At 45.2% G+C, this 27,251-nt stretch overlaps 1 protein-coding gene and 1 long non-coding RNA gene across 4 annotated transcripts in view; one reads left to right on the plus strand and one right to left on the minus strand.

The window, feature by feature from the left end:
- The window catches only part of UNC13B (unc-13 homolog B), a 148,676-nt gene extending 129,645 nt beyond the window's left edge, over positions 1–19,031 (plus strand). The window contains exons 20-40 of one of the 2 annotated variants that reach the window (XM_081103660.1): positions 1,838–1,988; positions 4,603–4,671; positions 6,065–6,154; positions 6,482–6,610; positions 8,072–8,199; positions 8,827–8,912; positions 10,149–10,275; positions 10,525–10,621; positions 10,844–10,987; positions 11,299–11,376; positions 11,893–11,970; positions 12,212–12,300; positions 12,543–12,695; positions 12,806–12,929; positions 13,038–13,094; positions 13,345–13,425; positions 14,341–14,488; positions 15,969–16,025; positions 16,831–16,923; positions 17,104–17,263; positions 17,428–19,026. In XM_081103660.1, coding sequence (XP_080959786.1) covers positions 1,838–1,988; positions 4,603–4,671; positions 6,065–6,154; positions 6,482–6,610; positions 8,072–8,199; positions 8,827–8,912; positions 10,149–10,275; positions 10,525–10,621; positions 10,844–10,987; positions 11,299–11,376; positions 11,893–11,970; positions 12,212–12,300; positions 12,543–12,695; positions 12,806–12,929; positions 13,038–13,094; positions 13,345–13,425; positions 14,341–14,488; positions 15,969–16,025; positions 16,831–16,923; positions 17,104–17,263; positions 17,428–17,713 — 2,425 coding nt within the window. In that variant the 3' untranslated portion in view covers positions 17,714–19,026. Of the gene's footprint in view, positions 1–1,837; positions 1,989–4,602; positions 4,672–6,064; positions 6,155–6,481; positions 6,611–8,071; positions 8,200–8,826; positions 8,913–10,148; positions 10,276–10,524; positions 10,622–10,843; positions 10,988–11,298; positions 11,377–11,892; positions 11,971–12,211; positions 12,301–12,542; positions 12,696–12,805; positions 12,930–13,037; positions 13,095–13,344; positions 13,426–14,340; positions 14,489–15,968; positions 16,026–16,830; positions 16,924–17,103; positions 17,264–17,427 lie in introns of both variants that reach the window. The other variant, XM_081103661.1, reaches the window with a different exon arrangement.
- A 1,160-nt stretch (positions 19,032–20,191) lies between these two features.
- LOC308528153 lies at positions 20,192–21,336 on the minus strand. 2 transcript variants are annotated; one of them, XR_013996674.1, is made up of 3 exons: positions 21,197–21,336; positions 20,582–20,785; positions 20,192–20,501 (listed from the first exon to the last, which is right to left on the minus strand). It is a non-coding gene; the product is annotated as an uncharacterized lncRNA (long non-coding RNA). The 2 variants fall into 2 exon arrangements; XR_013996675.1 differs by having other exon boundaries at positions 20,193–20,501; positions 20,869–21,303.
- Positions 21,337–27,251: the final 5,915 nt, after the last annotated feature.

The following is a 27,251-nucleotide window of genomic DNA, read 5'->3' on the forward strand; positions in this document are numbered from 1 at the left end:
GGTAGGGCATTTACTGGGGTACTCAGATACTACAGAGCAAAGGACATTCAAGAAATTACAAGAAGTTCAGTATATAGATGAAGAGAAGAAATATGGTGAGCAATGAGGTTTAAGAATGGTCCTCTGACATTCTTATCTGTTCACTCTCCCTGGATGATCTTATCCCAACCTGTGACCTCAACCATTACTTTTAGGATCAGGATTCCCAGGTCACTTTCTCCAGATGAGGCCTTTTCCTGAATTTCAGATCCATTTTCAGCTGCTTCCTGAGTATTCATTCCCATAGGCATTGTAAATCCAGCCTGCCTACATTCCAAATCAACACTGTCTTCACCCAATATGCTTATCTTCATATATTCTCTATTTGAGTAAATGGTACGATTTTCTATGCAGTTGTCCAAAAGAATTTAGGAGTCAGCCTAAACTTTTCTTTTTTACTTGCTACTATATCTTTAACTCCCAACATCCAGTTTCTAAAACCTCTAGTTTCTATCTCCTAAAAATGTTTTTAATCTATCACTATTACTAGAGCTCAACAATAATGATAATAATAACAACTTGTATATAGCATTTCCTTATGTGTCAGGCACTGGTCTAAGCATATTATAAATGCTAACTTATTTAATACTCATATCAACCCTATGAGGTAGGTATCATTATTAACCATTTTACAGATAAGAAAACTGAGACATAGAGAACTTTAAGTAATTTATCCAAGGAGAGTGAATGGTGGGGGTGAGATTCAAACCTACAGTCTGACTCAAGACCTAGAGTTTGTGCTCTTAACCTTTTTTCTGTTCTATTTAGTGCTTTAGTGCTTCTTTTCTGAATTATTGCAATAACTCTCCAAGTGATCTTTCTGTCTTATTCTTATCTTTATCCTAGTCTTTTCTTTCCAATTTATCATCAAAGGGACCTTTCTGAAAGACTAAACCAATCACACTATACTTTTGTTTAAAAATTTACTTTAGCATTTAGGATAAACTCTTTTATTATCTATTCTCTACCTACTTCTCTTGCATTTCTTGGTATTCCTCTATCAGACACCTTAACAATAGCCAAACTGTTGTTTCCCAAATAAGTCACTCTGTGATGAATATATTTGTTTTTTGTATGCAATTTCCCTTTGTGTATACATTTCTCCATTTGATTAATTCTTACTAATCCTTTAAGACTTGTTTCAACCATCTCTTCTTTGGGAAGCCTTTTTCAAATCCTTCCAGTCCCGACCCATTCTGATTTAGGTGATTTTTCCTGTACGTTTCTATGGTGTTTCTGCATAGCACACCTTGAATTATTGACTTACTTTCTAATACTTTCTCTGCCTGGCCATCTCATCATTGTGGGCTTTTAAAAACTTTACCCCAGGATATGTTTATTTTGATCTTTTTTTAGAGAGAGGGAAGGGAGGGAGGGAGGGAGGGAGGGAGGGAGGGAGGAAGAAAGGAAGGAAGGAAGGAAGGAAGGAAGGAAGGAAGGAAGGAAGGAAGGAAGGAAAAAAGGAAGAAAAAAGAGAGAGAGAAACATGGATTGCTTTCCGCCTGTATGAGCCCTGACTGGGAATCAAACCCACAACCTTTTGGTGTATGGGATGACACTCCAACCAACTGAGCCATCTGGCCAGGGCTGGGCTATTACATCTTTGGATTCTAGTACTTAGTACAGGGCCTGGCACATGGTAGGCATTTATTGAATATGTATTTGAATAAATAAACTATGAAGATCCTTTTATATCAAGGTGATTGGAAGCTTTATACACATCAGTGAGATCTTTTAATTACTTGTATTCCCCTGAAAGCCCTGAAGAGTCTTTGAAGCTGAGGGTGCTGTTTTTCAGGCACTTTGCATGTTTGTCATCCAAGTACATGTGTCCTGGTGTGCCAGCAGTGATGAGCACCTTACTTGCCAACATCAATGCCTACTATGCCCACACAACTGCCTCCACCAATGTCTCTGCATCTGATCGCTTTGCAGCCTCCAACTTTGGGGTGAGTATGATATAAAACATACCTACCCGTTTGTTATCAATTAATAAAGTTTGATTTTTCATGGTCAATACTGTAGAGTTGGTTGATGAGCCTAAAATTCATATAGATGCCACCTAGATAGGTGAATTTGTTTCCTTATGAGTATGCAGACAATGCTGATAGACTATTCTTATTTCATTATGGATATGTTGACTTACTAATAGACTCTCCTCAAACACAGATAAATGAGAGAAAAAAGAGCATCACTATGGTTTAGGGGGCACACCTGGGCTCAGGTAGAACCTCTGTAGGCCAAGAGTGTGGCTGAATCATCATGTTCGTTAGTCCTACAGGTCCACAAATGGATCTTTCTTAATATTACTCAGTCTCTCTGACAGATTCATACCACTTAAATTCATATGAGACTATTGCCTAAGCAAGGATATCAGTGTATACTCAGCCTATCACTTTTCTAGTGTCTGGACTGTTTTTTTCTATTCAGGGCATGCCCTTTCCTATGTTAAGGTACTTGAGAAGTTGAATCTTTACTCAGAATGTCACCTGTCATAACTTCAATATAAACTAGATGAAATACCTTTGACCCAGCACAAAAATGACCTCTTTAGGCATAAAATCACTGATACCCCCAAATCCACTAGGTCTGTTTATGGACCTAACAACTTTTTCTTGTTATTAAAGAGAGTCTTTCTATAGATGAATTAATATCATTGATTAAGCCTTTGTTTCATTCTGTTATATCCCATTATATATTGACTTAATATTCAAAGATATCTATATATATAAAAGGCTAATATGCTAAGTGTCCCTCCGACTGGTCGCTATGATGCACACTGACCACCAGGGGGCAGACGCTCAACATAGGAGCTGCTGTGATGTGCACTGGCCATTTACAAAGAAACGGCACTATGGACCTGGCATTGACAAAGCAACAATGGGCTTCCCCCAAGTGGGACACAGGCCCCGCCACCACCCCAGAGAAACAGCCCACCAAATTGCAAGCCAATGCTGCTAAGACCCCATGGCACAAAATGGGGCCCATAGCCCAGCCCAGCCCAAAACAGTGGCTGTGGGCGCTGGGTAATGACATCACATAACAACACCCGGCTTCCTCTCCTTAGAGACCAGCCTCCTTGGAGTTTCTTCAGCCCAGGAACACGTCTTGCTTTATAGCCAGGTGTAAACATTTTACACTTAACCAAATGCCTGTGAAGCGTTTTCCCATGCTTCATCTCATTTGATCCTCACAGAAGTCCTGGAGTAGGTAGATAGGAGACTCGGTAGAATCCTGTTTTCAATTCGTTAGCCGGAAAACAGAGATTTAGAAAGTTTAGAAACTTGACCCAACTGAAAAGAAGTAAGAAATGGTGGACCTTGAAAATGACTTCAGGTTTTCTCACTGCACAGAATATAGTCAAACACTGCTGCAGTTAAATGTTTTACCCTTTGTTCATCCTGCATGATCTACAATAATAATCTGCTTCATGTTGATATTTACTGCTGTGTTACTGACAATTACCTGAAGGAGAAGTTGAGGTACTTCACTGGGCTGGAAAAGTTTAGCTAAATCAGAAAGCAGGTCTAATTAAGCAAGTTTATCTATATATATAAAGCTCTCACTGCTGCCAATCACATGTGTGTGTTTCGATCTGTCATTGTCGATTGTGAATTTATTTGACACTTCTATTACTAGTATAGAGAAAGGGCAAATAGCAATATTAAAATATTTCTTCTAATTAATTTCTTTTCAATGTGCATGAATTTGTGCACTTGGCCTCTAATCCTATATAATAAAGAGCTAATATGCTAATTAGACCAGCAGTATGACCTTCCAGAATGACCTTCAGGAACGACCAGTGGGCGGTGGGTGGGGCCAAGATCAATTGCCCCGTAGAGGGTGGCGGCAGCTGGGGCTGCAAGGGCCGAGTTCCTTGCACGAATTTCGTGCATCAGGCCTCTAGTATAATATAATCAATATATGCATTCTAGGAGTGCTATGCCACACAGCGTATAGGCATGTGATTCCACATTTAATTATACCTTTCCTATAAAAATCAACTATTAAATTAGTATATGTTATATAAACTGAGGGAAATGATGTAGATGTGATTTAAAGAGAAAGCCACTCAAGACTACCTGCTCACCTTCCAAATACATCACTCTTTCTCCCTCCCATTGTTACTGCTGGGTTGTGACTAACTCGCCTGAGCTACCCCAAGATAAGTCAGGAGACCACAGACTAAGGAACAAGTTGGAGAATGTTTGGAGTTTCCCTTTATTTGACTAAGATGAGTTAGAGTTTCAAAGGGATGGAGGTGCACTCTCTGGTCATCTCCTGTTGACTCTTGTACAGAAAGAGCTGTTTTCCCTCCCAGGGACTGCCTCTCCCCTTGCCAGTGTGAAAAGATTGTCCAGTTTGAGACAGAGCTGCTAAGAGATGGAACAGAGACCACCAATTTTATTTCTCCCTTACATGTTGTTATTCTCCTCATGAGGAGAGATGGATGTGATGTGTCCCCAACCAATGTCTCCTCCTCACCCAGAGGTGGTTCAGTTTCTTTATAGTTTTAGGAGCTCAGAAACAGATTATTTCTTTTTATTTGTTTCCCACTGTCAGAAAGAGAGATTTGTGAAACTACTGGACCAGCTCCACAACTCCCTGAGAATTGACCTCTCTACATACAGGGTGAGTGAAGACATGGCTGTGGGGCTGGGTAAGAGATACTATTAGCTCAGTCTAGAGAGACTGTACGCCATTCTTGGCTATAAAGATTGAAGGCAAGGAAAATTGGTCTGCGTCATCACACCCATGTGCATGGCCAATGCCACTGACACCTGTGGTTCTGCGAACTCCAAGGACCACGCAATGTGTGGTAGCAGCAGGTGTGGCTGCTTTTAAAGACAGTGGCTGTCCACCCCACTCACTTCACTCCACCAAACTGTCTGATGATATTCTCACTAGGGAGTCTCCTGAGGATAATCTCTCCCAGAAATGCCCCTTTAAAAATTAGATCATTATGTTTCCTTCTTGCATTATTCCATATTCTCCTCTCTTTTCAGGGGAGGTGTGAGAATCCAGCTAAGGGGAGAGAGAGAGCAGCTTGGCTTGGGCAAGTAATTTGTAGCAGAAGTCATCTCATTCCTAGGATGGAGGGAGGAAATAGATATAGTAGGAGGGTGGGTACCTGGAATGGGCAGGACAGGGAAAGGGGCAATTTTTCAATTCTTCCTAAGTTAAATCTTCTTAGAATGGATTCATTACTTGCTTTAAAGTGCTGTGAATTTCCAGGACAGGCAATATATCCACATTAAAAAGTAAGTATAAAAATAACCTCAAAGTAAAAAAAAAACAACAAATGAGGTTTTAATGATCTGTACTTCTAGTGCCCTCCGTTTGCACGAATAATGGAGAGTTGACTGTATATCTTATAGTTGACATATAAGTAGCTATATGAAGGTTTAAATAAGTGGTTTTTAATATGGGGAGTGGCTCAACATCTCCCTTCAGCTGTCATTGGCAACTTCTTCCTAAAACTCATGTCAAAGGCGATGAAGTGAAGCACAGCCGGAACGTCCTAAGAAACGCACTCCAAAAGCAGTTCTGCTCAGAGCTCTGCCATCTGCTGGCTCCAAAACAGAGGAATAGCTGGAGCCCATTGTACAGGAAGTACAGGTCTTGGTCTGGAGTGTGGCTATACTTATATTCCAAGATATACAGTTAGAGTGTAACTTTTGAAGAACTCACTGTTTGGGTGTAAGAATCTTCACCCAAGAAAAGTGTGTGTATGTAAGTGTGTGTGTGTGTGTGGGGGGGGGGGGGTGTTCATTTGTGCAAATGCACACACATTGCATGGGAAGTAGGGTTGGGGGGAGGAGGCATTGCTTTCTGGGCTGGGGATTATTAGCCCTTGCTTTTGGCAAAGGCCTGTCTATCTCAGTATTACAGCTTTTTTTGTCCATCTCAACTAGGAAAAATTCCAGTGGGTAGCAGTTAGGGAAGTTTTTTATTTCATTACTTCTGGAAGGGAAGGCTTTCATATTTCTCTATTCCCTTCTTGCATTTGCTTGATTTACAACAGAATAATTTCCCTGCTGGCAGTCCTGAGCGGCTTCAAGACTTAAAGTCCACAGTGGATTTGCTGACCAGCATCACCTTCTTCAGGATGAAGGTAAGAGATGAATTGGTCTGGGGACCTGGCCTCAGGGATATGGAAAATAAGAATAATTTGGCACAGTGTGAGGCTACAGGAAGCATCTCCTCTAAGCCCACATTTCCATACATTTGTTCCCTGAGTTACTTTGATGAACACAGTGGATCAATAAGGATGGGCTTGGCAGTCTCCCCATCAGATATCTTGGCAATTTAAATTCAGGGCAAGGTCCAGGAACCCTTGGAGGGATGAAGGAATCTGGACTAGTTTAGAGGTAGTTCTAGGAGAAGATCCCCGCCGAGGTGAGCACAACCCTGGGCCCATATTCCTTTTCTTAATTGGCAGGTGCAAGAACTGCAAAGCCCTCCAAGAGCCAGCCAGGTGGTAAAGGATTGTGTGAAGGCCTGTTTGAACTCCACATATGAGTATATCTTCAACAACTGCCATGACTTGTACAGCCACCAGTATCAGCTGGTAAGAGGTTCGGGATCAGGTGGGACCAGCTGTCAGTGGCTCTTGGAGCCTCAGCTTTCCTTTGCTGTGGTCATGGTAGAAGGGAGTTCAGGACAAAGTCCCAACGTTCTTGAGGGTGAGTGAGTTTTATAGGATTTGAACCATCTAGACCAGCGGTTCTCAACCTGTGGGTCGCGACCCCTTTGGCGGTCAAACGACCCTTTCACAGGGGTTGCCTAAGACCATCCTGCATATTAGATATTTACATTACCATTCATAACAGTAGCAACATTACAGTTATGAAGTAACAACAAAAATAATTTTATGGTTGGGTCACCACATGGAACTGTATTTAAAGGGCCAGAAGGTTGAGAACCACTGATCTAGACCATGTGAGACATTTGTGGATGGACAGGGACCAGCTGTGACATAACTGAGTTGAACAACAGTGGGAACAGTAAGTTTTAGTTTAAGAAAATGAGTAAAATTTGAGCAGTTTCAGAGGGTAAATTTGCAGTCCATCCCAGAGTCGTTTTTTCTCCCCCAAGATTAATTTTATTCTGACTCATGGATCCTTCTATGTTTCAGTCTCCTTCCTTTAAGATCTACAGCTGTCTCTCTGAGCTACTGGCTAATAGAAATTTAACTTTTCCTTTGACCACTTCTCTCTGCACTGCATGGTCTTCTGAGATATATTGGTCAGCTGAATATCACAGCTGGACATGTCCTCTGAAAGGCTGCTCTATTTCGCCTATTTTATGCTGGCATCCTAACTTATTTTCTGGTGACTTTGTATATTTTTCTTGATTTCTTAAATAGTATTTTTTTTCTCATTTCGAGTTAATTTTTGTGAGTGGTATAAGATAGGGATCCGATTTCATTCTTTTGCATGTGAATATCCAGTTTTCCCAACACCGTTTATTAAGGAGACTATCTTTTCCCCATTGGGTATTCTTGGCTTCCCAAGGCTTTTTCTTATTCAGCTAGGCAAGTAGCTTCCTAGATGTAGTTCTTCCTCATAAGGACATTCCAGGGGTTAAGGGACGTACTAACCCATTGGCGGTTAGGCCAACCTGCATGCTAGGTCTGTTCAGTAGCTCCTGCAAAACTTGAAGTAGCTTCTCAGAGCTGAGATGTGCATGTATGTGGTGGGGTGGGGGCTGGGTTTCAGAGGAGGGCTGCTAGTGTGGGTCACATGCAACTAGACCTACTTAGTGAGACTGGAGGGGCTGCTTACTTTGGTCAAAGAGTCACAATACCCATAGCTTCTGAGGAAGTGGGGACAGGGATGAACTCTTTGTGTCCAAGGACCTCCCAGTAGTCACCTCTGACATATCAGGGGCAGTCCTGTGGAAGACAGACTCTAGGAAGGGTACTTGATTCTAGAGGAAGAAGCTTGGAGAGGGGAAAGAAAGAGGAAGATTAGAGACACTCTTTACATTCTACTCTGACTCTGTCTGTAACTATCTCTTCTGGAACAAGAAGCAGGAACTACCTGCCGAGGAACAAGGACCCAGCATTCGGAACCTGGATTTCTGGCCCAAACTTATCACCCTCATTGTGTCAATCATAGAGGAAGATAAGAATTCCTACACACTTGTTCTGAACCAGTGAGTATCACCCTACTCGGCCCTGTCTGGTTGGTGGTTGGTTTGTCCATCTGTCTAACAGCCTCTTTCTTTCCTATCTCTGTATGTTTGCAGTGCCACCTCTTCTTCCTGTCCGTCCGTCTGTCCCTCTGTCCCTTGTATCTGTCTGGGTAGCTGTTTCTGGAGACAGGTGTGGAAACATAATGGGGGGCCCTACCCAGACTGCACCAGCCTCCCTGGAGTGAGAGTTCTCTGGGAATAGGAGTCCCAGGGGAGCCAGAGACCATGTGTGTATGTGTCTGTCTGCTCTGAATAAAGTGGGCCACCTCATAGCCCACCTCTTACCCCTCCTCCTCCAGCTTATTTAGCTTGGGCCTACCTTCCAGCCCAAACCTTCTCTTCTGGGTCTTACTTCCTTGCCTTTTGGGCATCCTTTCCCTGGGCCCATTTTGCCTGAGGGAATTCTCTGCCCCCACTTGTCCTAGCACTGACCCCGAGCCCCCTTTTTCTAGAGTGAGTGTACCCCTGTTTCCTAGGCTGCTCCTCTCTTCAGTATGACCTCTGAGAACTGGGCACATTAGCCTTGGAATCAATAAAATCAAATAGTTCTTGCTTTGTTTTCTGACTGCGGCTTCTTCCATCATCCAGGTTTCCTCAGGAGCTGAATGTGGGAAAAGTCAGCGCAGAAGTGATGTGGCAACTTTTTGCCCAAGACATGAAATATGCACTGGAAGGTAAGGGTGTGCCCAAGGCAGTGGGCTGAAGGCCCCTTGTCCAAGCACCTGGTTTGCTTTCTCTTTCCTCTCCCAGCAACTGCAAGTTCAGGGTGAATGGCACAATGAGAAATAGAGGGATTCGTGCACAGTGAGTGATAGGCCCCAGGAGGTTTTGGGTAGACAAAGCTTCAGCCAAATGAATAATGTAAATGGCTATAGGTTCATTCCTTCAGCTTGAGAACAAGTGCCTGCCTAAGACTTTCCCAGCCCAGGAATCAGCTCCTCCCATCTGGGTGTTCACAAGTGGCTCACTTCCTGGAGAGGAGTCTTATGAAATTTATCTTTACAGTGTTAATGAATCATAGACCCTTAAATACATAAATAGGATTCTTTTCTCACACTGGGGGCTGCCTGGCCTGGGTTTCCTTGAAAGCTCTTCTACAAAGGGGGTAGATGACGAGAACCTGTGATTACGGCCAGTGCTCCAGACTCTGGGCAAGCTATGAGTGCTCTTTGTCCTAGATTTCCCAGAAGGCTTTGGAGATTCAGCTGGAAATTATGGACCCTTTCAAGTCCAAAATGGACATCTCATTTTCTGTAACATGATGAGCCTCTTATCTGGCTGTGTATCCATGGTTTCCAAACTGACTATTCTTATTTCCAAACTTCTTTGAGAGTTCATTTTTCAGGGTCTCAGCTATGCTCTTGGACCCTTCGGTTTATATCAAGATTCTGTTGCACTGTGGCTGCTCAATGCAGTTTCTGTTAGCTTGGGTTCACTTTGGTTTTCCCTGTCTCTGTGTGTTGTCAGTGACCTATTCATGTCATGTACAACTGCTCATCTCTGCATTTTTTTTTTTAATCCTCACCCGGGGATATTTTTCCATAGATTTTTTGTTTTTGTTTTTTTTTTAGAGAGAGTGGAAGAGAGAGGCAAAGACAGAGAGAAATATCGATGTGAGAGAAACACATTAATTGGTTGCCTCCTGCATGCACCCTGACCAGGGCCCAAGCTGGGGAGGACCCTGCAACCAAGGTACATGCCCTTGACTGGAATCGAACCCAGAACCCTTTGGTCCACAGGCCGACACTTTACCCAGTGAGCCAGGCTCTTAGAGAACAGAGCACTCCTGGTAGGGGGGACATGGCTATGACAAGGTGGTTGGGAGGAGCTGTCTAACTGGATCGGCTGCCTTGAGAAAACTCAAGGCCTCTACTGCCAGGACCTGACCCAGCTGTCTTCCCTGTCACTAGAGCATGAGAAAGGCCGGCTGTGTAAGAGTGCTGACTACATGAACCTACACTTCAAGGTGAAGTGGCTCCACAATGAATATGTGCGGGAGCTGCCTGCCCTCCAGGGGCAGGTACCTGAGTACCCAGCGTGAGTCCTCAAGTGGGCACTATGGAGGGAAGGGAAGAGGGACCCTCTGGCTTAGCATAGGGGTGGGGCCAGTATCCTCAATTTGGTTCGATAAGCCAGTCTTGAGACCTGTTCTGGGCACTGCTATAGAAAGAGAAAAGTGTCAAACCATGTCCTACTTTCCAGAAGATCCCAGTCTGGGGGAGCTGTCAGGCATATGGCATATGCCAGCAACTAGCTCCAGGCCCCAATTATCTTTCCTGGCTGCAGGTGGTTTGAGCAGTTTGTCCTACAATGGCTGGATGAGAATGAGGATGTATCCCTGGAATTCCTACATGGGGCCCTGGAACGAGATAAGAAGGATGGGGTAAGTCAGGGGCTTGGGCTGCACAGGGTTGAGGCCAGCAATTAGCTGTCAGCAGATGTTCCTGGGCTTTAGATAGATTGGCTGCTCCTGCCCTGAGGAGTCCATAAGGAGGGTGGTTGAGGGCCACTGAGCCACCCCTACTGGGAAGAGCCCTTTTGAACCCTATGAACTTGGAGAAAAGTAGTGGCTGAAGATGCTGACCCTGTATGTGGCCTTCCTTAGTTCCAGCAGACATCAGAGCACGCACTCTTTTCCTGCTCTGTGGTGGACGTCTTCACACAGCTCAACCAGAGCTTTGAGATCATCCGAAAGCTGGAATGCCCAGACCCCAACATCCTTGCCCACTACATGAGGAGATTTGCTAAGGTGACCATGACCCTCCCTTCCGCCTCCCCTTACTACCACCACTCACAGCCTAGTCACAGGCCTGAGCTCAACCCTTCTTTGTGGTGGCCTTGAGGTGAAACCTGGGTTACCCCATTATCCTTTGTTTGTGACTAGGGTGGACAGATGGTTTGTCTCAGTGCTGTCCTGGGGTTGAGAGGGAGCTTTGTCCTTTCTGTGAGGTTCTACTTTACCTCTATGTTGTATTGTTCTAGGATGAGAGGTGTGACCTCTCAGGCAAGATCCTTGTGGGGAGAGCTAAGGTTTCCTTCTTTCCTTTTTTCTTTTCTCAGACCATCAGGAAGGTGCTGATGCAGTATGCAGACATCTTATCAAAGAACTTCCCAGCTTATTGCACAAAAGAGAAAATGGTGAGGATCCGGCCCTGGGACCCTTGAAGAAGGGAATGGAAGCCACTTGAATCCTTCCTTTTGAAGCTATTCTTAGAGCTGAGGGTGGAGTGATGCTCCTGACTTCTGATTCCCAGCAGGGCTTCGCTTGATATTGTGCCACAGAATAAGAACTTGACTAGGAGTTCATCTGAGCTTCCATTTGGTTCTTTAGCCTCTACTAAGCTAGACTTTTGCTTAGTCTCTTTTTCAATAGTGTAAAAAAAAAAAAGTTGAGCTAGTCAAAGTGTTTTAAAGGATAACACCATGAACACCTGGGGCCCACCACCCAGCTTAAAAACAGAAACATTTGCTCTAGTCTTCTTCATTCATAGAGAATTGTCTGAATTGGTTCCAATCTCTTAGGGAGAGACACATGTAAAACCTGTTGTAATTTCCCTGTGGCTTTTGGAGTAGTGTGAGAAAGGGAGGAACCCTAGGCTGATGGGTCCTGTGCTAAAAGAAGCCAAGACTTAGCAGCTCCATCTGTCCCCAAAGCCCTGCATCCTGATGAACAACATGCAGCAACTGAGGGTCCAGCTGGAGAAAATGTTTGAGGCCATGGGAGGCAAGGAGGTAGGTCTTACGGGTTAGGGTTGCTGTACTTTCCCTTTGTTCTTTAGCCTTTTGACCACAGAACTCTACACTTTCTTGACTGGGTGCAGGCCAGGAGTTTAGCTTGGGGTCTGGGCGGGCTTGGGCTGAGAGATTGGAGTAGGCATTGGGGTAAAGGCCCAAGGAGGGAGGGGTCGGGACACAGGATGGGAGACAAGGGTAATTGAACCAGCATAGCCAGGCCCACCTCCTGTGGATATAGTTGGATCCTGAAGCTGCCGACAGTCTGAAGGAGCTGCAGGTGAAACTGAATACCGTTCTGGATGAGCTCAGCATGGTGTTTGGAAACAGGTCAGTGGCCCCAAAACACATAGTCCTCAGAGCCAGATGTGGTTCCTGATGAATCTCAAAGCTCCTGCCCCACACCCATCCATCCAGCTGCAGGTGTGTGGATCTTCTGTCTCGTCCTATTGGCTCTCCCTGTTGGAAGCTGTACCACGAGTGTTCTGGAGTAGGATCGAATAGCTGGTGCTACTCCAGGGCCAATGTGTGTGTTTGGGAAGGAGAGGGTTGCACTATGGGCACATGTGTAGTTTCCAGGTGCGGATTGATGATTGCATTAAACAAATGGCCGACATCCTGAGCCAGGTGCGGGGCCCAGGGAACGCATCCCCCAATGCCAGGGCCTCAGTGGCTCAGGATGCAGATAGCGTGCTCCGACCTCTCATGGACTTCCTGGATGGCAAGTGAGTACAGTACTCAGGACTGTCCTCTGGGATAAGCAAGGCAGAGGAGCCTCTTGGGGAGGGGGATTCTCATTCACCCACACAGCCTTACCTGTTGCCTGGGCCTGCAGCCTCACTCTCTTTGCCACTGTGTGTGAGAAGACGGTCCTGAAGCGTGTGCTGAAGGAGCTCTGGCGGGTGGTATTGAACACAATGGAAAGGATGATTGTTCTGCCCCCACTCACTGACCACACGGTAAGGACACTTCCCTTCAACTTTCTTCTGCTGTCTCCCTTGCCTCGCTCCACGCTTCCTGCTCGAGTTTGGAGTCTTCTGCTTTTGACTGATTCCCTCTCTGCCCAGGGCACTCAGCTGATCTTCACTGCTGCCAAGGAGCTGAGCCATCTTTCCAAACTCAAGGTACTCTAGATCAGCAGTCGCCAACCAGTGGTCCGTGAGGTCCAAAGGTTTGGCGACCTCTGCTCTAGATGTGTGGAGTCCTTCTGAGGCTGGTGGGGGGAGGGGATTGCCTGGAAGGAAGGAAGGAAATTTAAGCATTGGAGACTGAAGAGGAGGGAAAGGAGAGTGCCATGTAGCTGTGGGTTGGCAGGTAAGGGCAAGATTTTCATGACAGTCCAAAGCTGACCTGATGCTTTCTCTGTGGTTCCAGGACCACATGGTGCGAGAGGAAACACGGAGTCTCACTCCAAAGCAGTGTGCTGTCCTTGACCTCGCCCTGGACACCATCAAGGTGGAGACCTCCCCTGCCTCCAGACAGTCTTACTACCACACCCTCTTGGCCCTGGCATTTCACTCTGCCAGACTAGGTGTCCCTCAGGCTCCTGTCACCCACATCAGAAGAGAGTGGTTTTTATGTCTGTTTCTTTCTCTGCTATGTCTGTATTCCTACTTGGGAGCAACCAAAAAGGCACCTCCTGTGTGGTCTTGAGTGACTCACCATGGACCTAGAATACTTACTTATTCCTGGGTTCTGAATTGCACACATTCAGTTTACTTAGCTCTTCATTGCCATTCCTGAATATTTTCCACTGGGAATTAATCTTCCAGATCCTAATACCCCAGATCTGGCTAACATTCCCCTCTTTCACTTTCATATAAAGTCATTTGGGTTTTCAAAGGATTTTTTTTCTACTACCCACTTATTTATTCAATGAGACAACATGCACCAGACACTGTACTGTGAATGATACAAAGAATCAAGATGGTTCCTAGCCTCAAGGTGGTTATAATGGTTATAAGGCAGGTATATGAGAACTGGGATTCAGGGCACTTGGGAGAGGTAGGTCATAGGTATAAAGTTCTCTAAGAATTCAGAGGGGATAAAAGAGCACTTTTGTCCACTCTCTGCCTGAAATGCTTCTATCTCATATCTTTGCTGTCCAGATAGATCCGTCCTTCAAAACCAAAATCTAGTAACATGGCCATCCCCCCCCCCCCCCCACCGCCTCCTACCAGAGACCCAAATAATACTCTTTCCCTGGGAGATGTGACTCCTGATCTTGTTGTTTACTGAGTGACTTATTGTTCTCACCATCCTCTTCCGACATCTTTGTTGAACCTCAGGTGTCATTTCTCTGAGGACTGTTGGGGAACTGCCTCTCTTTAAGGGCATGAGGCAGTAACAAGTACTCTTTTTGCTTTTCAGCAATACTTTCATGCAGGAGGCAATGGGCTGAAGAAAACCTTCCTGGAGAAGAGCCCAGATCTGCAGTCCCTACGCTATGCACTATCTCTGTACACACAGACCACAGATACACTCATCAAAACCTTTGTGCGTTCACAGACTGCCCAGGGTAAGACTAAGGGCTTTGGGTCACTGCCTCCCTTTCCTGATCTTTCTCTGCCCCTATGGAGTTAGTGTCCTCTAGCTCTTAGATCTCTCTAACAGGTACTTCTTGATAGATCCCTTCAAACTCAGACCCCAGGATTTCTTGAAGAACCCTAATACTTATCCCCACCTCATACTCAGTACCAGGCAGGAGAATAACAGGGTCCTGGAAAATGTGCCTGAGATTTTTTTTCCTAGACATTGCTTGTCCAGTGCATGTTTATTGAGCTCAGGTGGTATACCTTGTTTGGTAGGGAAAAATCTGTGAGCAAGCCTAGCGAACGAGTGATTGAGACACTCATTCATGAGGATTCATTGCTTTGGGAACCTTTGTTGGAAGTTGTTCTGGGCATAGAAAGCAAAAGACTTTCCAGATTCTCCAGCATGGACAACAAGAAGAGAGGCAGCCATAGGAGAGTTGAAGAAAGGGTGCAGATCACATACATAGCTGAGCTCCAGCCTCATGGGTGATGCTAATGCACAGGGGACCCAGGCAGCTGGTTTTCTCCTAGGGACATCCAGTCCTTAGAACCCCTCCCTGCCTCCAGTCAGGCCTATCCATAACAAAACACATCTGCATAAACATGGCTAAATTCTGACCTTGACCTTGGAGAAGGGCCCTCCCAGGAAGGACCTTCAGGTGCATTGATTATTGTTTGTTCCAGGGAAACCTGGGCATGCTTCCTGGGGCAGTGAAGCTGGTGGAGGAGGGATTGGGAAGGCTTGGGCCTTACTGAGCTGTGGATCTGGAGTATAAAGCTAACCTGGAGGGGAAGCAGAGTCTAAGCAGTTAGACTGGACTTGATGGAAGGTGAAAAGATACACAAGACCGCAGTACTACATTTTTCACATCTGTTCTTATTTCAAGTCTAGGGTGGGAAGAAGAGGAAGCAAAAGAAGTTATGAACCTTGGTTAAGGGGACAAAGAAAACCTTTACAGAGCTGAGTACATGTAAAGATCCATAACATTAGGGAGGATCTGAGTTAATCCAGAAAGGCTTTTAAAACAAAACAAAACAAAACACAAAACAACTTTGAGCTTTAAGCTAAATATAAAGATGACCAGAAGCTGGAATAGACAGATAGGAGGTAAGAGTAGGAGTGAGGACTGCAGGGAGGATCTGAGTTTATATGTATATTTTTCTACCCTTTGCTTTATTCACTTAAGAGCCTAGGAAATTAGAGCCTACAGCCTTTCTTTTGGGCTTAGATACCTTCACTCTCTTATGATTTGATTGATCTTTGACCCATGAAGTCTGATTTGGAGTATTCAGGCACTGACCCCAGCTTTGTTACTTCTCTCTCCATCCTGCCCCATCTCTGTGCTCCCTCAGAATATGTGTAAAGCTGCTCTGAATGGCTGTTAACTCCTTAGACCACTAACTGATTCTTCTTTCTCTGTCCTACTGCTGCTACTACCTCTTGACTTTCCTGTCCTCACTCAGTGCATGATGGGAAAGGTATTAGGTTTACTGCTAATGAGGACATTCGGCCGGAAAAGGGTATGTTATAAACCATGCAGATATGAACCTAACATTGTCTAACACTGTCACCTGTGAACTAACATGAGCTGCTTATTTTTGGAGTGGAGAAAGTAGGTGTCAAAGTTCAGAAGCTCTATCCCAAGTCTCAGAGATGGGTATTGTATTCATACAGTCTGAGATGGGGTTAGCAATAGTCTGTCCTCAGAATTATCCCTTCCCTCCACCTTAGGACAAAGGAGTTTTATCTGGGTTCAGGGTACTGGTGTTTTTCAAAATAGAGTAAGGCCTCTGCTAGGGGGAACCTGCTAATGGGCCAGACATTGAGACTAGGGAGCTGTTTGTGGAGAGGTCCAAATTTGAGTAGGATAAAGTCTTTCTGAGCAGAGCAGCCTCCCAAGCAGGGGCCTCCAGGAATCCAGGGATAGGTGGGAGGTTACTGCTTTTGGCTAAAAGGGACCCACATTGTTCCATTAAGACCATGGGATGGACATAGTTTCTAAAGACACAGGGTGGCAGCACTCTCCTTCTCCAAGATCTGCAGCCTAGGAAATAGGAGAGATTTGAGGAACCTGAGAGATTCCTGGTGCATTTTTAAAAGAAGTTTTGCCTAATATCTTGTCAGCCTAACTTGTATTTTAATACACAGCCTCATTCTTTATCCCCTTTTATTCACTTCTCCCATGCTTACTTCCCCATGGCTATTGTGGGTGATTGCTTCTCACTTGAGGGTATAGGGTGGTAGCCTCCTAAGTCCTGTTTTATCTGGAGCAATTAGGCCTAAAATCTTCTTCAGTGGAGGATCATGTGTCCATCTGTCCCTCAGGGTCTGGTGTGGATGATCCTGTTGGAGAAGTCTCTATTCAGGTGGACTTGTTTACACATCCTGGAACTGGAGAGCACAAGGTCACAGTGAAAGGTGAGTGGCACGGACATACAGGTCTCACACCTTTTCTTGCTCAGTGGCCTCATCAGTCAAAAGCAGAGCCTGTTAAACCCATCCCTCCAGCTTGGCCCTCTTCTACGAGGAGTGCCACCTGGGGCTCAAGAACTGGGAACACTTGGTGCAATCCCTCACAAGTTCCCTTTGTTTGGGCAGTGGTGGCTGCTAATGACCTCAGGTGGCAGACAGCGGGGATGTTCCGACCCTTTGTGGAAGTGACCATGGTTGGCCCACATCAAAGTGATAAGAAGAGGAAGTTCACAACCAAGTCAAAAAGCAACAACTGGGCCCCCAAGTACAATGAGACATTTCACTTGTAAGTTATGGGATGGGGATTTACAGGACTGTGGGATGGGGGTGAACTGGGAGGTAAGACTTGAGAGGGGAGAGGAGGGATGGGCTGAATGGCAGCTGGGGTGAATTCAGTTGAAGATCCTCTCATTTCTGGCCTCCTACCTTCCACTTACCCTGTGATCACAGCCTCCTAGGAAATGAAGAGGGGCCAGAAGCCTATGAATTGCAAATATGTGTGAAGGATTACTGCTTTGCCCGAGAGGATCGTGTTCTAGGGCTGGCTGTGATGCCTCTGAGGGATGTGGCAGCCAAGGGCAGCTGTGCCTGCTGGTGCCCCTTGGGCCGGAAGATCCACATGGATGAGACAGGCATGACCATTCTCCGGATTCTGTCTCAGAGGAGCAATGACGAAGTGGCTCGAGAGTTTGTGAAGCTCAAATCGGAGTCTCGTTCCTTGGAGGAGGGGAGCTGAGCACCTGAGCTCCTGTGCCAACCACGTGGCACCAGTTCCACAAATCAGGGCCAGTGGGAGTTACTATGTAGCCAGCTCAGGTCCTCATAGTTAAGAGGCTGAATTCTTCAGTTACAGAAATTTAAGGGAATTTTGGGGTGATGGGAGTTTGGCTTTTCACAGAAAGGGTCATGAATCCCTTACCAGTAGGTCTGTGGTGCTAGGGGTTACTGCATAGGGAGATTTTCCATAAAGAGAGAGGGACAGACGTTTCTGAGAGTGTCACCCATTCTTGGTAGACACACCTCCACCCCACACCCCATGTCTACCCCTCTCCATACTGCACCTTATCCAGTTGGACCCCTATGTACCAATCACTAGAAGAACAAGTTTAGAGGGCCCGGAGCTTGCACCTGGCTAGCTAAGTAGTCAGTTGAGCCTGTAGGTATCACTGAGCCCTATAGTCTGGATTGAAGTATAGCCAGGGCTGGAGCACACAGAACAGAATTCACACTGTCCCTTGAGCAGAATCCACTGGTTTTGTGTGCCTCCAGTGAGAAAAAGGCTTTGAAACTGAACAAGATACCTCTAGAAATGAGCTCTGTTAATCCCTTACCCAGTTCATATCTGTCGTGAACAGGAGCAGGTTCATATGGTGCTTCAGAGCCTTGAGCAGAATATTCTTTGGAACCCAAGTACCAGAGGCTACTTTCCCAGGAGTCCCTCTACCTCACTCCTGTAGGAAGGGAAGTGATGCTTCAGGACATGAGAGGCTGTTCTTGTGTGTATGCATCTGAGGACTAGTTGAAGGATCCAGGAGAAAGGACTATATTTCCTTCTTGGGTAGGCCCCGAACAAAGCCAAAAATTTTTGGAAATTAGTCTAGAAGGAGTTCTCCTCACTTATGGTCACTGCCCTCTGGCTGTCCTCCCCCTTGTAGAAAGAATCTAGCCTTTGATTTCACTCCTGTCATTAGGTCAGCTGTGTCCCCTCATAGATAGTCAGCCCCCTGGAGTAAACTTGGCCTATGATCCCTCTATACAGACCGGATGGAGGAGGGCCTCCACACTCCCTGGGGGGTTAGAGACAAACTCTTGCAAGGGGTCATGTGGGCTTCCCAGGCCTTTGCTCAGAGAAATGACATGGTCCTTTAATATCCTTGGGAGCAGCTTCCTGGACTTCCTTCCTAGACTTTCTGAGGACTCTGCATTGACCACAGCTGTACTGGTCATTACATTAAACAAGAAATTAAGCATATTTGCTGTTGTTAATTATTGTATGTGCCATTGTTACAGGAGATTATTGGCTAGTCTGTAATAAATTATCTTATAGCAGCCTTTGGGGTCTTGTAATTCTTCTAAAGTGTGGAAAGTGGTAGAAATGTCTATCCTATACAATGGCATATTTTGGACTAGTGGACTTTGCTGCTCTTCCCACCCCCTCCCCAAACCTACATCTCACTCACTCCTGCCCCTGTAAGTGGTGGATAAGCACCAAGCAGTAAAGCAGCCAATGTGCTAGCATCTTGGCCTTAACCTGAGACCAAACAGTCCAGTTAACAAAAGCATGAGACCCAGGGCATAAGCTTCCTGCAAAAGGCCCAGAAAATAGGAGATGACATGTGTGAAAACTAGTCCATGCTCTATCTTTCCTTTTCTAGAATCACGAGGCTGCCAAAACTGGTTTGGCTCAGTGGATAGAGCGTCGGCCTGTGGACTGAAAGGTCCCAGGTTCAATTCCGGTCAAGGACATATACCTGGGTTGCGGGCACATCCCCAGTAGGAGATGTGCAGGGGGCAGCTAATCGATGTTTCTCTCTCATTGATCTTTCTAACTCTCTATCTCTCTCCCTTCCTCTCTGTAAAAAATCAATAATATATATATATATTAGAATCACGAGGCTTTTCTTTTAGGACAGACACAGCCTGGGCCATAAGGACAAGGCAAGGGCCTCCTGGGGCGAGATGTGTCTCCAGAGGTTGGGGAGGGTGAGGCTGTGTGTGCAGGACAGAGGTGTAGGCCTAGGAGTGCACAGTGGCCTTTCATACAGGGAAATTTAAGGATAAAGTCTACTCCCAACAGGGAAGAAAGAATGTAAAAGTGAGGCCTCCTGGCATGGGAATCAGAGAAAGTGCTCATCTACTCTCAACTTGCACTGGTCACCACTTACAGAGTGGCACCCAAAGGGCATCCATTTATCCATTTACCTCATAGAGCAGGCCCCCAGCTAAGGCACATTAACTCAGGGAGTTATGTCTACTTTTCCAGCATTATCCAAATTCTCTGAAAAGGGGGCTAACTAGAGCCTCCCAGTTTCTTATTTCCATTTGCTTGCTAAATAAATCCTAACAATTCAGTTGCCCAGTCATTTTTAAACTTCTTCCTTTCCCAAACCAGTTGCCTATCATTTTTGCCTCAAACTTACCTTTTGGGCTTTTGTTTTGTTTTGTTTTGTGAAGCCCAAATTTATTTCTATTTAAAAATGCTCAAGAGACTTTAAAAAGGCCCAAAAGCCCAAAGGCGTTTAATTTAAGATCATCCTGACTTGGTGTCTGTTTCTCCTTTGTGAGGCATCAATTTGATCCTCCTCAATGAGACACATCGGTAATTCTAGTCGGATTGTGGTGACATCTTGTGACTCCCAGTATCGGTCATAAATGGCCTTCAGGTTATGAACGATGAGAAATGTAATACCAGAAATATTCACGAGACGTCTGCAGATTTTACTTGAATATCCTTTCTGAATTATTCATTGCCACCAGGCCCAATGATGATCAATTTGAGTAGCGGACATCATGATGAGTGTCACCTGCAAAGACTGGTATTAAATGCAGCTCTTTCAGAAAGAAACCAGCAAACACCCTTCAAGATGAAACACCTCAAACTTACCTTTTGAATTCATTGTCTCACCTCAGTTACAATACCACAAGTGGCCTGGCGGGCATGGCTCAGTGGTTGAACATCGACCTATGAACCAGGAGGTCACGGTTCAATTCCTGGTCAGGGCACATGCCCAGGTTGTGGGCTTCATCCCCAGTAGGGGGCATGCAGGAGGAGGCTGATCAATGTTTCTATCTCCCTCTCCTTTCCTCTCTGAAATCAATGAAAATATATTTTAAAGCAAAAACAAACAAACAACCCCCGCCCCCCCCCCCCCCCACACACACACACAATACCAAAAGTGGAGTAGTGGCTTGTAGTTCTTATCTAGATTACTGCTGATTATCTGCCTCCATTCTGCCCCTGTCCTCTTCACACACTTTGGTCTCTTTCCTGTTAGAGCTATTCAGTAGTTACCTATCATAGTCTTTAGGCTGAAATTGCAAGACCCTTCAGGACAAGGACAGGCCCCCCTCACCGTCCTGTGGCTATTCTAAAGCACTTTCTTTGCAGTGGGGAAGGGGGGAGGCTCCCCCATGCTCTCCTACCCTCCCCTGCCGCTCACCACCACCCCCACCCCCACCCCCGCCCCCGCCACACACACACTGCACTCCTATCCCTTACTGGAATATCCGCAGCCTTTTCCACTGCCTTCTGGGTTCTGACATCCTGACTTCCTTTAGGACCCAGCCAGTCCTGGACACCCTCCCCACAGTACTCTACATTGTTATAATTTACTCGGTCTGCCTGCTCCCCATCAGCCTGATCTATCCAAAGGCAGGGTCTGAGTATTTCATCTCCCTTCCCCATCTGCCAGGACAGAGAGGATGCCTAGGCACTTCAAAGCCAGGCCTGCAGGACTCTATTGGAAAGCCAGCGAACGAGGGGGCGTGGCCTGAGGCGGGCTTGTGGGGGGAGGGGCGTGGTCGGAGGCGGGGCCTTGGGGCTCCGCAGCGCGCCTGCGCAGGAAGGTGCGTTAAGATGGACGCCGCCGGAATGGACGTCTGCGTGGCGACGGTGAGCAAGAGGTGCCCGAAGGTGGCTCTGGAGAGGAGGTTATGGCCTTCTCTTTCCCGGCGTTGAAGACTGTCCCCATACTACCCGACATCCGCCCCCCTGTGTCCTTTTCGGTACCTGCCCGTCCCCGGACCATAGTAAATCGTTCTCCCAGTCCTCGCGGTTACTTCCCTCTCCTCTACTTGAATCTACGGGTTTTCCAGACACTCCAGGACAGTGGTTCTCAGCCTTGGCTGAACATCAGAACCACCTGGGAATCTGTTTAAAATCCTGATTTCTGGGCCTCATCCTCCGGAAATTCTGTTTCTTTGTTATGGGGCGGGGCCACAACATTAGTAACAAAGAAACAACTTCCGGAGGATGAGGCCCAGAAATGAGGATTTTAAACAGATTCCCAGGTGGTTCTGATGTGCAGCCACGGTTGAGAACCACTGCTCTAGGGGAAATGTCCAGATGCCTAGCAAAGGGGATCTTTATCCCACATATGCCGCCCACGGGGCACCCACTTATCCAGTCACCTCACAGACCCGGCCCCCACCTAAGAAGGCACATTAACTCGGGGAGTCTAGTCTGCTTCTCCAGCACTGTCCACATCCTCTGGGAAGGCATAAATCTTATACCACATTTGACTTGAAAGTGGTACATGTGTTGTAATTTCTCACAGGGCAGGGGACCTACTTTATAGGAAAAGTCAAACTCTGGCTACTCATGGTTAATAGGCTTGCAGATTTACTTAGTAGCCAATTTTTAAAAAACAGATAATCACGTCTTAAAATGCAGATTCTTAGCTTTCTGAAAAAATTGAAGGATCTGTTAACAGCTCACATTCTCACAAAGTGACAAGTGGTTGGAGCTGAGAAGCAACTGGTAAGTTAGTTTACTGCAGCTCATTATAGACTCCATTACCCCTTATTTTCTGATTTGTACTAAGCTTTACAATTATTTGCCTGTTACTGGTAGGCATTTGCGTTTGTGACCCCCGATGTAGGACTTAATTTCTGAATGGATACTTTGAGCTCTTGATGGAAACTGATATACAAAGAGGCTGGAGTTGTGTTTAGGTTGTCCTTTGGTTTCTGTAATGCTCTGATTAGGACCAGAGATCCTAGTCGCTAAAACCCAAGGTGAAATCTGAACTAAAGTCGTTTGTTTTTGAATAAGAGAATTGAACCAAAATATCTGTGGGTTGTTCCCTGGTGCGTTTGATCTTGAAGAAATCCACCGTGTTAACTCCTCTGTGATGAGGTCAGGGCAAAGTATTGTTCCTTTTTGAATACTTGGTTATAAAAAGGGCCGGGCTCTGGTCTATTCTGAAAGGGATGTCTCAGCGGTGCTGTCTCTGTGCCAAAACACACAGATGGTAACCCTCTTCTCTGAGGGAATAACAGGTCTCCTGATGTCAAGAGTGGGAGTGTTCTGCAGGCTGTATCTAATCAGAAGTAGAACAGGACCTTTCACAGTGGACTTTTAAAGAAGCAAAAATCATTTCTTTGAGCATAAGTGTATGACCCACCTACTCATTGTGAATAATTAGGGTAGCTCCCTGAAAGAATCTGCCATACCCAGAAGCAGAATGGTAAAGCTGAAGAAATAACACAGAATAGTGGAGGTGGCATAATACTGTGAATACTGACCTCAGCTCTGCTACATACTAGTCAGGGATCCTTGATAGTTAATTTCTCAGAGGCTGTTTTGTGCATCTAGTAAATAGAGCAATAATTCCTGCCATGTTTAACCTCAGAGGGATCAAATGGGCTCATTAAATGTGAAAGCACTTTGAAAACTACATTTTCTCTAAGTGTATAAGGCATTATTATTATTAATGACATTCTGGGTGCTGATTAACTTTCAAGGTATTTGTCTTGCTGCTTCCAGGTTCAAAATCAAGGAATATTTTGCTGAGTACATCCTATGTTCCAGGTGCTCATCTAGGCATGGAGCCTAGCATTGAACAAAACAAAAACCCCTGTATAAATTTAGGAGTGAGTCATCAGCATATTGAGTGTCTACTAAGTACCCAGTGCAGTATAATAGCATGGTATAGTAGGAAGAATCTAGATTATGGATTTAAGTCTGCCTCAATATAGCTGTGAGAGACTCCCTGTGTGAGACTGAACTTGACCATCTGTAAAATAAAGAGGTTATACAGGGTAAACTCTAAGGTTCATTCCAGATAAAATGCGTTTCTTTAGAGATTCTAATTGCTAAAGTTCCTTACCCATAAGGAGTTAGTGTACTGCTGGGATGATCAGACTAACAAAACTGAACAGTGATAGAACTTCAAGGACAACAGAGTGCTAATGTCACACTAGCTTCAGCACAATGGTGGTTACAACAGGATTTTTCTGTAGGTAATGGAGCATATAAAAAGATTTCCTGGATGACCAGCTAGACCCAGATGGCTGGGAAGCTTTGGATTAGAGGAAAGGAAGGAGACTCAATTGTAGATATTGGAAATTGAATTAATTGAAGTGCAAAGGAGAAGGACATGCCATTCATTGTTGTCCTAGTATCTATGGCAGAGTCCTTGCAGAAAAACGATTACATTCAAATATGTTTAACTGAAGAGAGTTTAACCGAAGGGCTATTTACAGAGGTATAGTCAGTATTAAAAATAACTAGAATGGAATGGTGAAACACAACAGTGGCAAATCAGTAGCACTCCTCAGCCTGAAGGGAAAGAGGAGAGTATTGTTACCCAGAGCCTAGCTAGAGCTATAGTCTGAAAGAGCTATGGCCATAAGTGCTAAGCAGCCACTGTAAGAATTTAACAAGGCAGAGATGCAGAAAAACAAATGCCCTAACCTTTCTTCCTGTCCTCCAGTCTTCAGCTAATACTTCCCATTGGTAAAACCCAACAGAAGCCCAGGGACAAGGTAGTCTGGGTGATGTAATTCATAGAGGTCAGCTTCCCAGAATAGCACAGAGGGAGTTAAGCAGGAGGAGACAGCAAACACAATATCAAGGGAAGGAAGAGTCACCACTATGCACTTTTCCCTCTCTGTTTAAATTCAAAATCTACTCTAAGACTTAGTCTCCTTACCTGTGAAGTGAGGATAGTAAAGCCTTTGTCCCAAGGTGATTATGAGGATTCTGATATGAGATATGAAGGTGCCCAGCACAAGGCCTGATACATATTAGAGGCTCAATATATCTTAGTCCCTTTCTTCCTTTCTGAACATGCCTAAATGACTACTTGGCTGAAATACATTTTCCAGTCAAGGTCTCAAAGTGTGGTTGGAACTGAGTTAATGAAGTTAGAATAGTAGGAGGTGAAGTCACAACATGTAGGTCCCTCTGGCCTATTGTTATGACTGGCTTTTAACAGGAGTAAGGTAAGAAGTCATTGGAAAGTTCTTCAGGATAGTGTGACTTCTGACATCAGGGTTCCTATCATTCACTTGTGTGTTCATTCAAAAATATTTATTTAGAACATACCACATGCTAGGCACTGTTTTGGGCACTGAAGATGCATTGATATATAGTCCCTACCCTTGAAGACAATGTGGTCTTATGAAGGAGACAGACAATTTCAATTTCAGATATAAATGTTAAGATAGGAGTGAACATAGATTGTACCATGGGAGCTCATAGGAAGGACACCTGACCCATCCTTAAAAGGCATCTGAGCCCTAAATGGTTTGGCTCAGTGGATAGAGCGTCGGCCTGTGGACTGAAGTGTCCTGGGTTCGATTCTGGTCAGGGGCATGTACATTGGTTGCGGGCACATCCCTAGTGGGAGGTGTGCAGGAGGCAGCTGATTGGTGTTTCTCTCTTGTCGATGTTTCTGGCTCTCTATCCCTCTCCTTTCCTCTCTATAAAAAATCAATAAAATATTTTTTAAAAAGGCATCTGAAGAGGACAATGTAAGCTTAATATTACCCAATAGCACTTAACCAGGTCTAAACAGAGGAAAATGGAGTTCTAGCATTTGGAGTAGTATGTGCACTTGGAATAAATAAATAAAAAGGTGGTGGTGTGCTGGGAATTACAGGTATTTTATATTTACTGGACAGTTTGCTTTGAGCAGGAGGATGGTGAGCAATAAGACTAGTAAAGTAGGCACGGACATGCTCCCAGGAACAAGCTGGAATTACAACTGAAATACAGAAAGGCTTCCTGAATAATCAATGGAAAACTAAACAGGAGAGAACCCTGATACCCAAGGACCAAAGGTGGAGACCGCGTAGAGACTTGTAGGAGGGCAGAGGCATGTAAGGGCTGGCCGTGCACCCACAGACGGCAACTGAAGTCCCAGAGAGATATCTCAGCTGGGGGGATGGAGAGGGTGCCACTGAGAACTCTGGGATCTAATCCCGAAGCTGGGCTCCCCAGCAGAGAGCACCAAACTGAGGAGGGTGCCCACATAACATCTAGCTGTGAAAAGCAGTGGGGTACTGTCTGCCAGGGAGTGGCAGCTGAAAGTTCGGGCACCCTCTTAAAGGGCCAATGCACAAAAATTACCTGTGTAGCCACCCACCTTGAGCTCTGGCAGAGGGAGGGTGAAGTGGACTGGAGCTGTGAGAGCAGAACCCAGGACTGGGGACTCGGGGAATAGAGCTCAGAAGGCAGACACCCCAAGTTTCCTGAGCTGAGTCATTCCCTCACACAACAGAGGACATCTTTCCCACATAGACATCTGCCTTGCCTGGGAAAAGACAGTGGACACACCCTATCGGAAAACACCTTGCCCTGAAGCCACTTAAGAGATTATAAGTAACAGCCTCCAGGTAGAAGCAACTGCCCCACCCTGTTGAAAAAAACACTCGCCATACCTGAGGACGATTGCCTGGGGGCAGTTCAAGTTGGAATCCTATTAGTCTGTAGACAGAGGCAATCTCTAGAGGCTTTGTCTTTGCCTGATCTAATTAGTCAGAAACATCCTTTAACACTGTCCTGCACTAGAGATTGAGTGGTATAGAGCAGTGATGGTGAACCTATGACACACGTGTCAGAGGTGACACGCGAACTCACTTTTTTGGTTGATTTTTCTTTGTTAAATGGCATTTAAATATATAAAATAAATATCAAAAATATAAGTCTTTGTTTTACTATGGTTGCAAATATCAAAAAATTTCTATATGTGACACAGCACCAGAGTTAAGTTAGGGTTTTTCAAAATGCTGACATGCTGAGCTCAAAAGATTTGCCATCACTGGTATAGAGGATCTACCTAAAACGTCACAAACCCAAACAGACAACCAAAATGAAACAAAAACCCCCAAATGAAAGAACCAGCAAATTCTCCAGAAGAAGAGATAAATGAAGCAGAGATAAGAAATTTATCTGAAACAGAGTTCAGAGTAATGATGTTAAAAATGCTCAACAGTATGAAAAAAGATATAGTAACTATGAAAAAGAACAGTCTGCGATTAAGAATGACATAACAAATAACACACTGGAAGGAATACTCAGCAGATTAGGGGAAGCTGAGGATCAAATCAGTGAATTAGAAGACAGAGTTGGAAATATCATTCAGTTAGAGAACCAAAAAGAAAAAAAACAATTAAAAAACAGGAGGACAGCTTAAGGGAGCTGTGGGACAATGCGAAACATAATAATATTAGAATAGTAGGTGTGTCAGAAGAGGCAGAAAGGGAGAAAGGAATAGAGAAGGTGTTTGAAGAAATAATGGTAGAAAACTTCCCTAACCTGGTAAAGG

This window comes from Myotis nattereri (genome assembly GCF_964212035.1).
Source record: "Myotis nattereri genome assembly, chromosome: 12".
NCBI classification, from domain to species: Eukaryota; Metazoa; Chordata; class Mammalia; order Chiroptera; family Vespertilionidae; genus Myotis; species Myotis nattereri.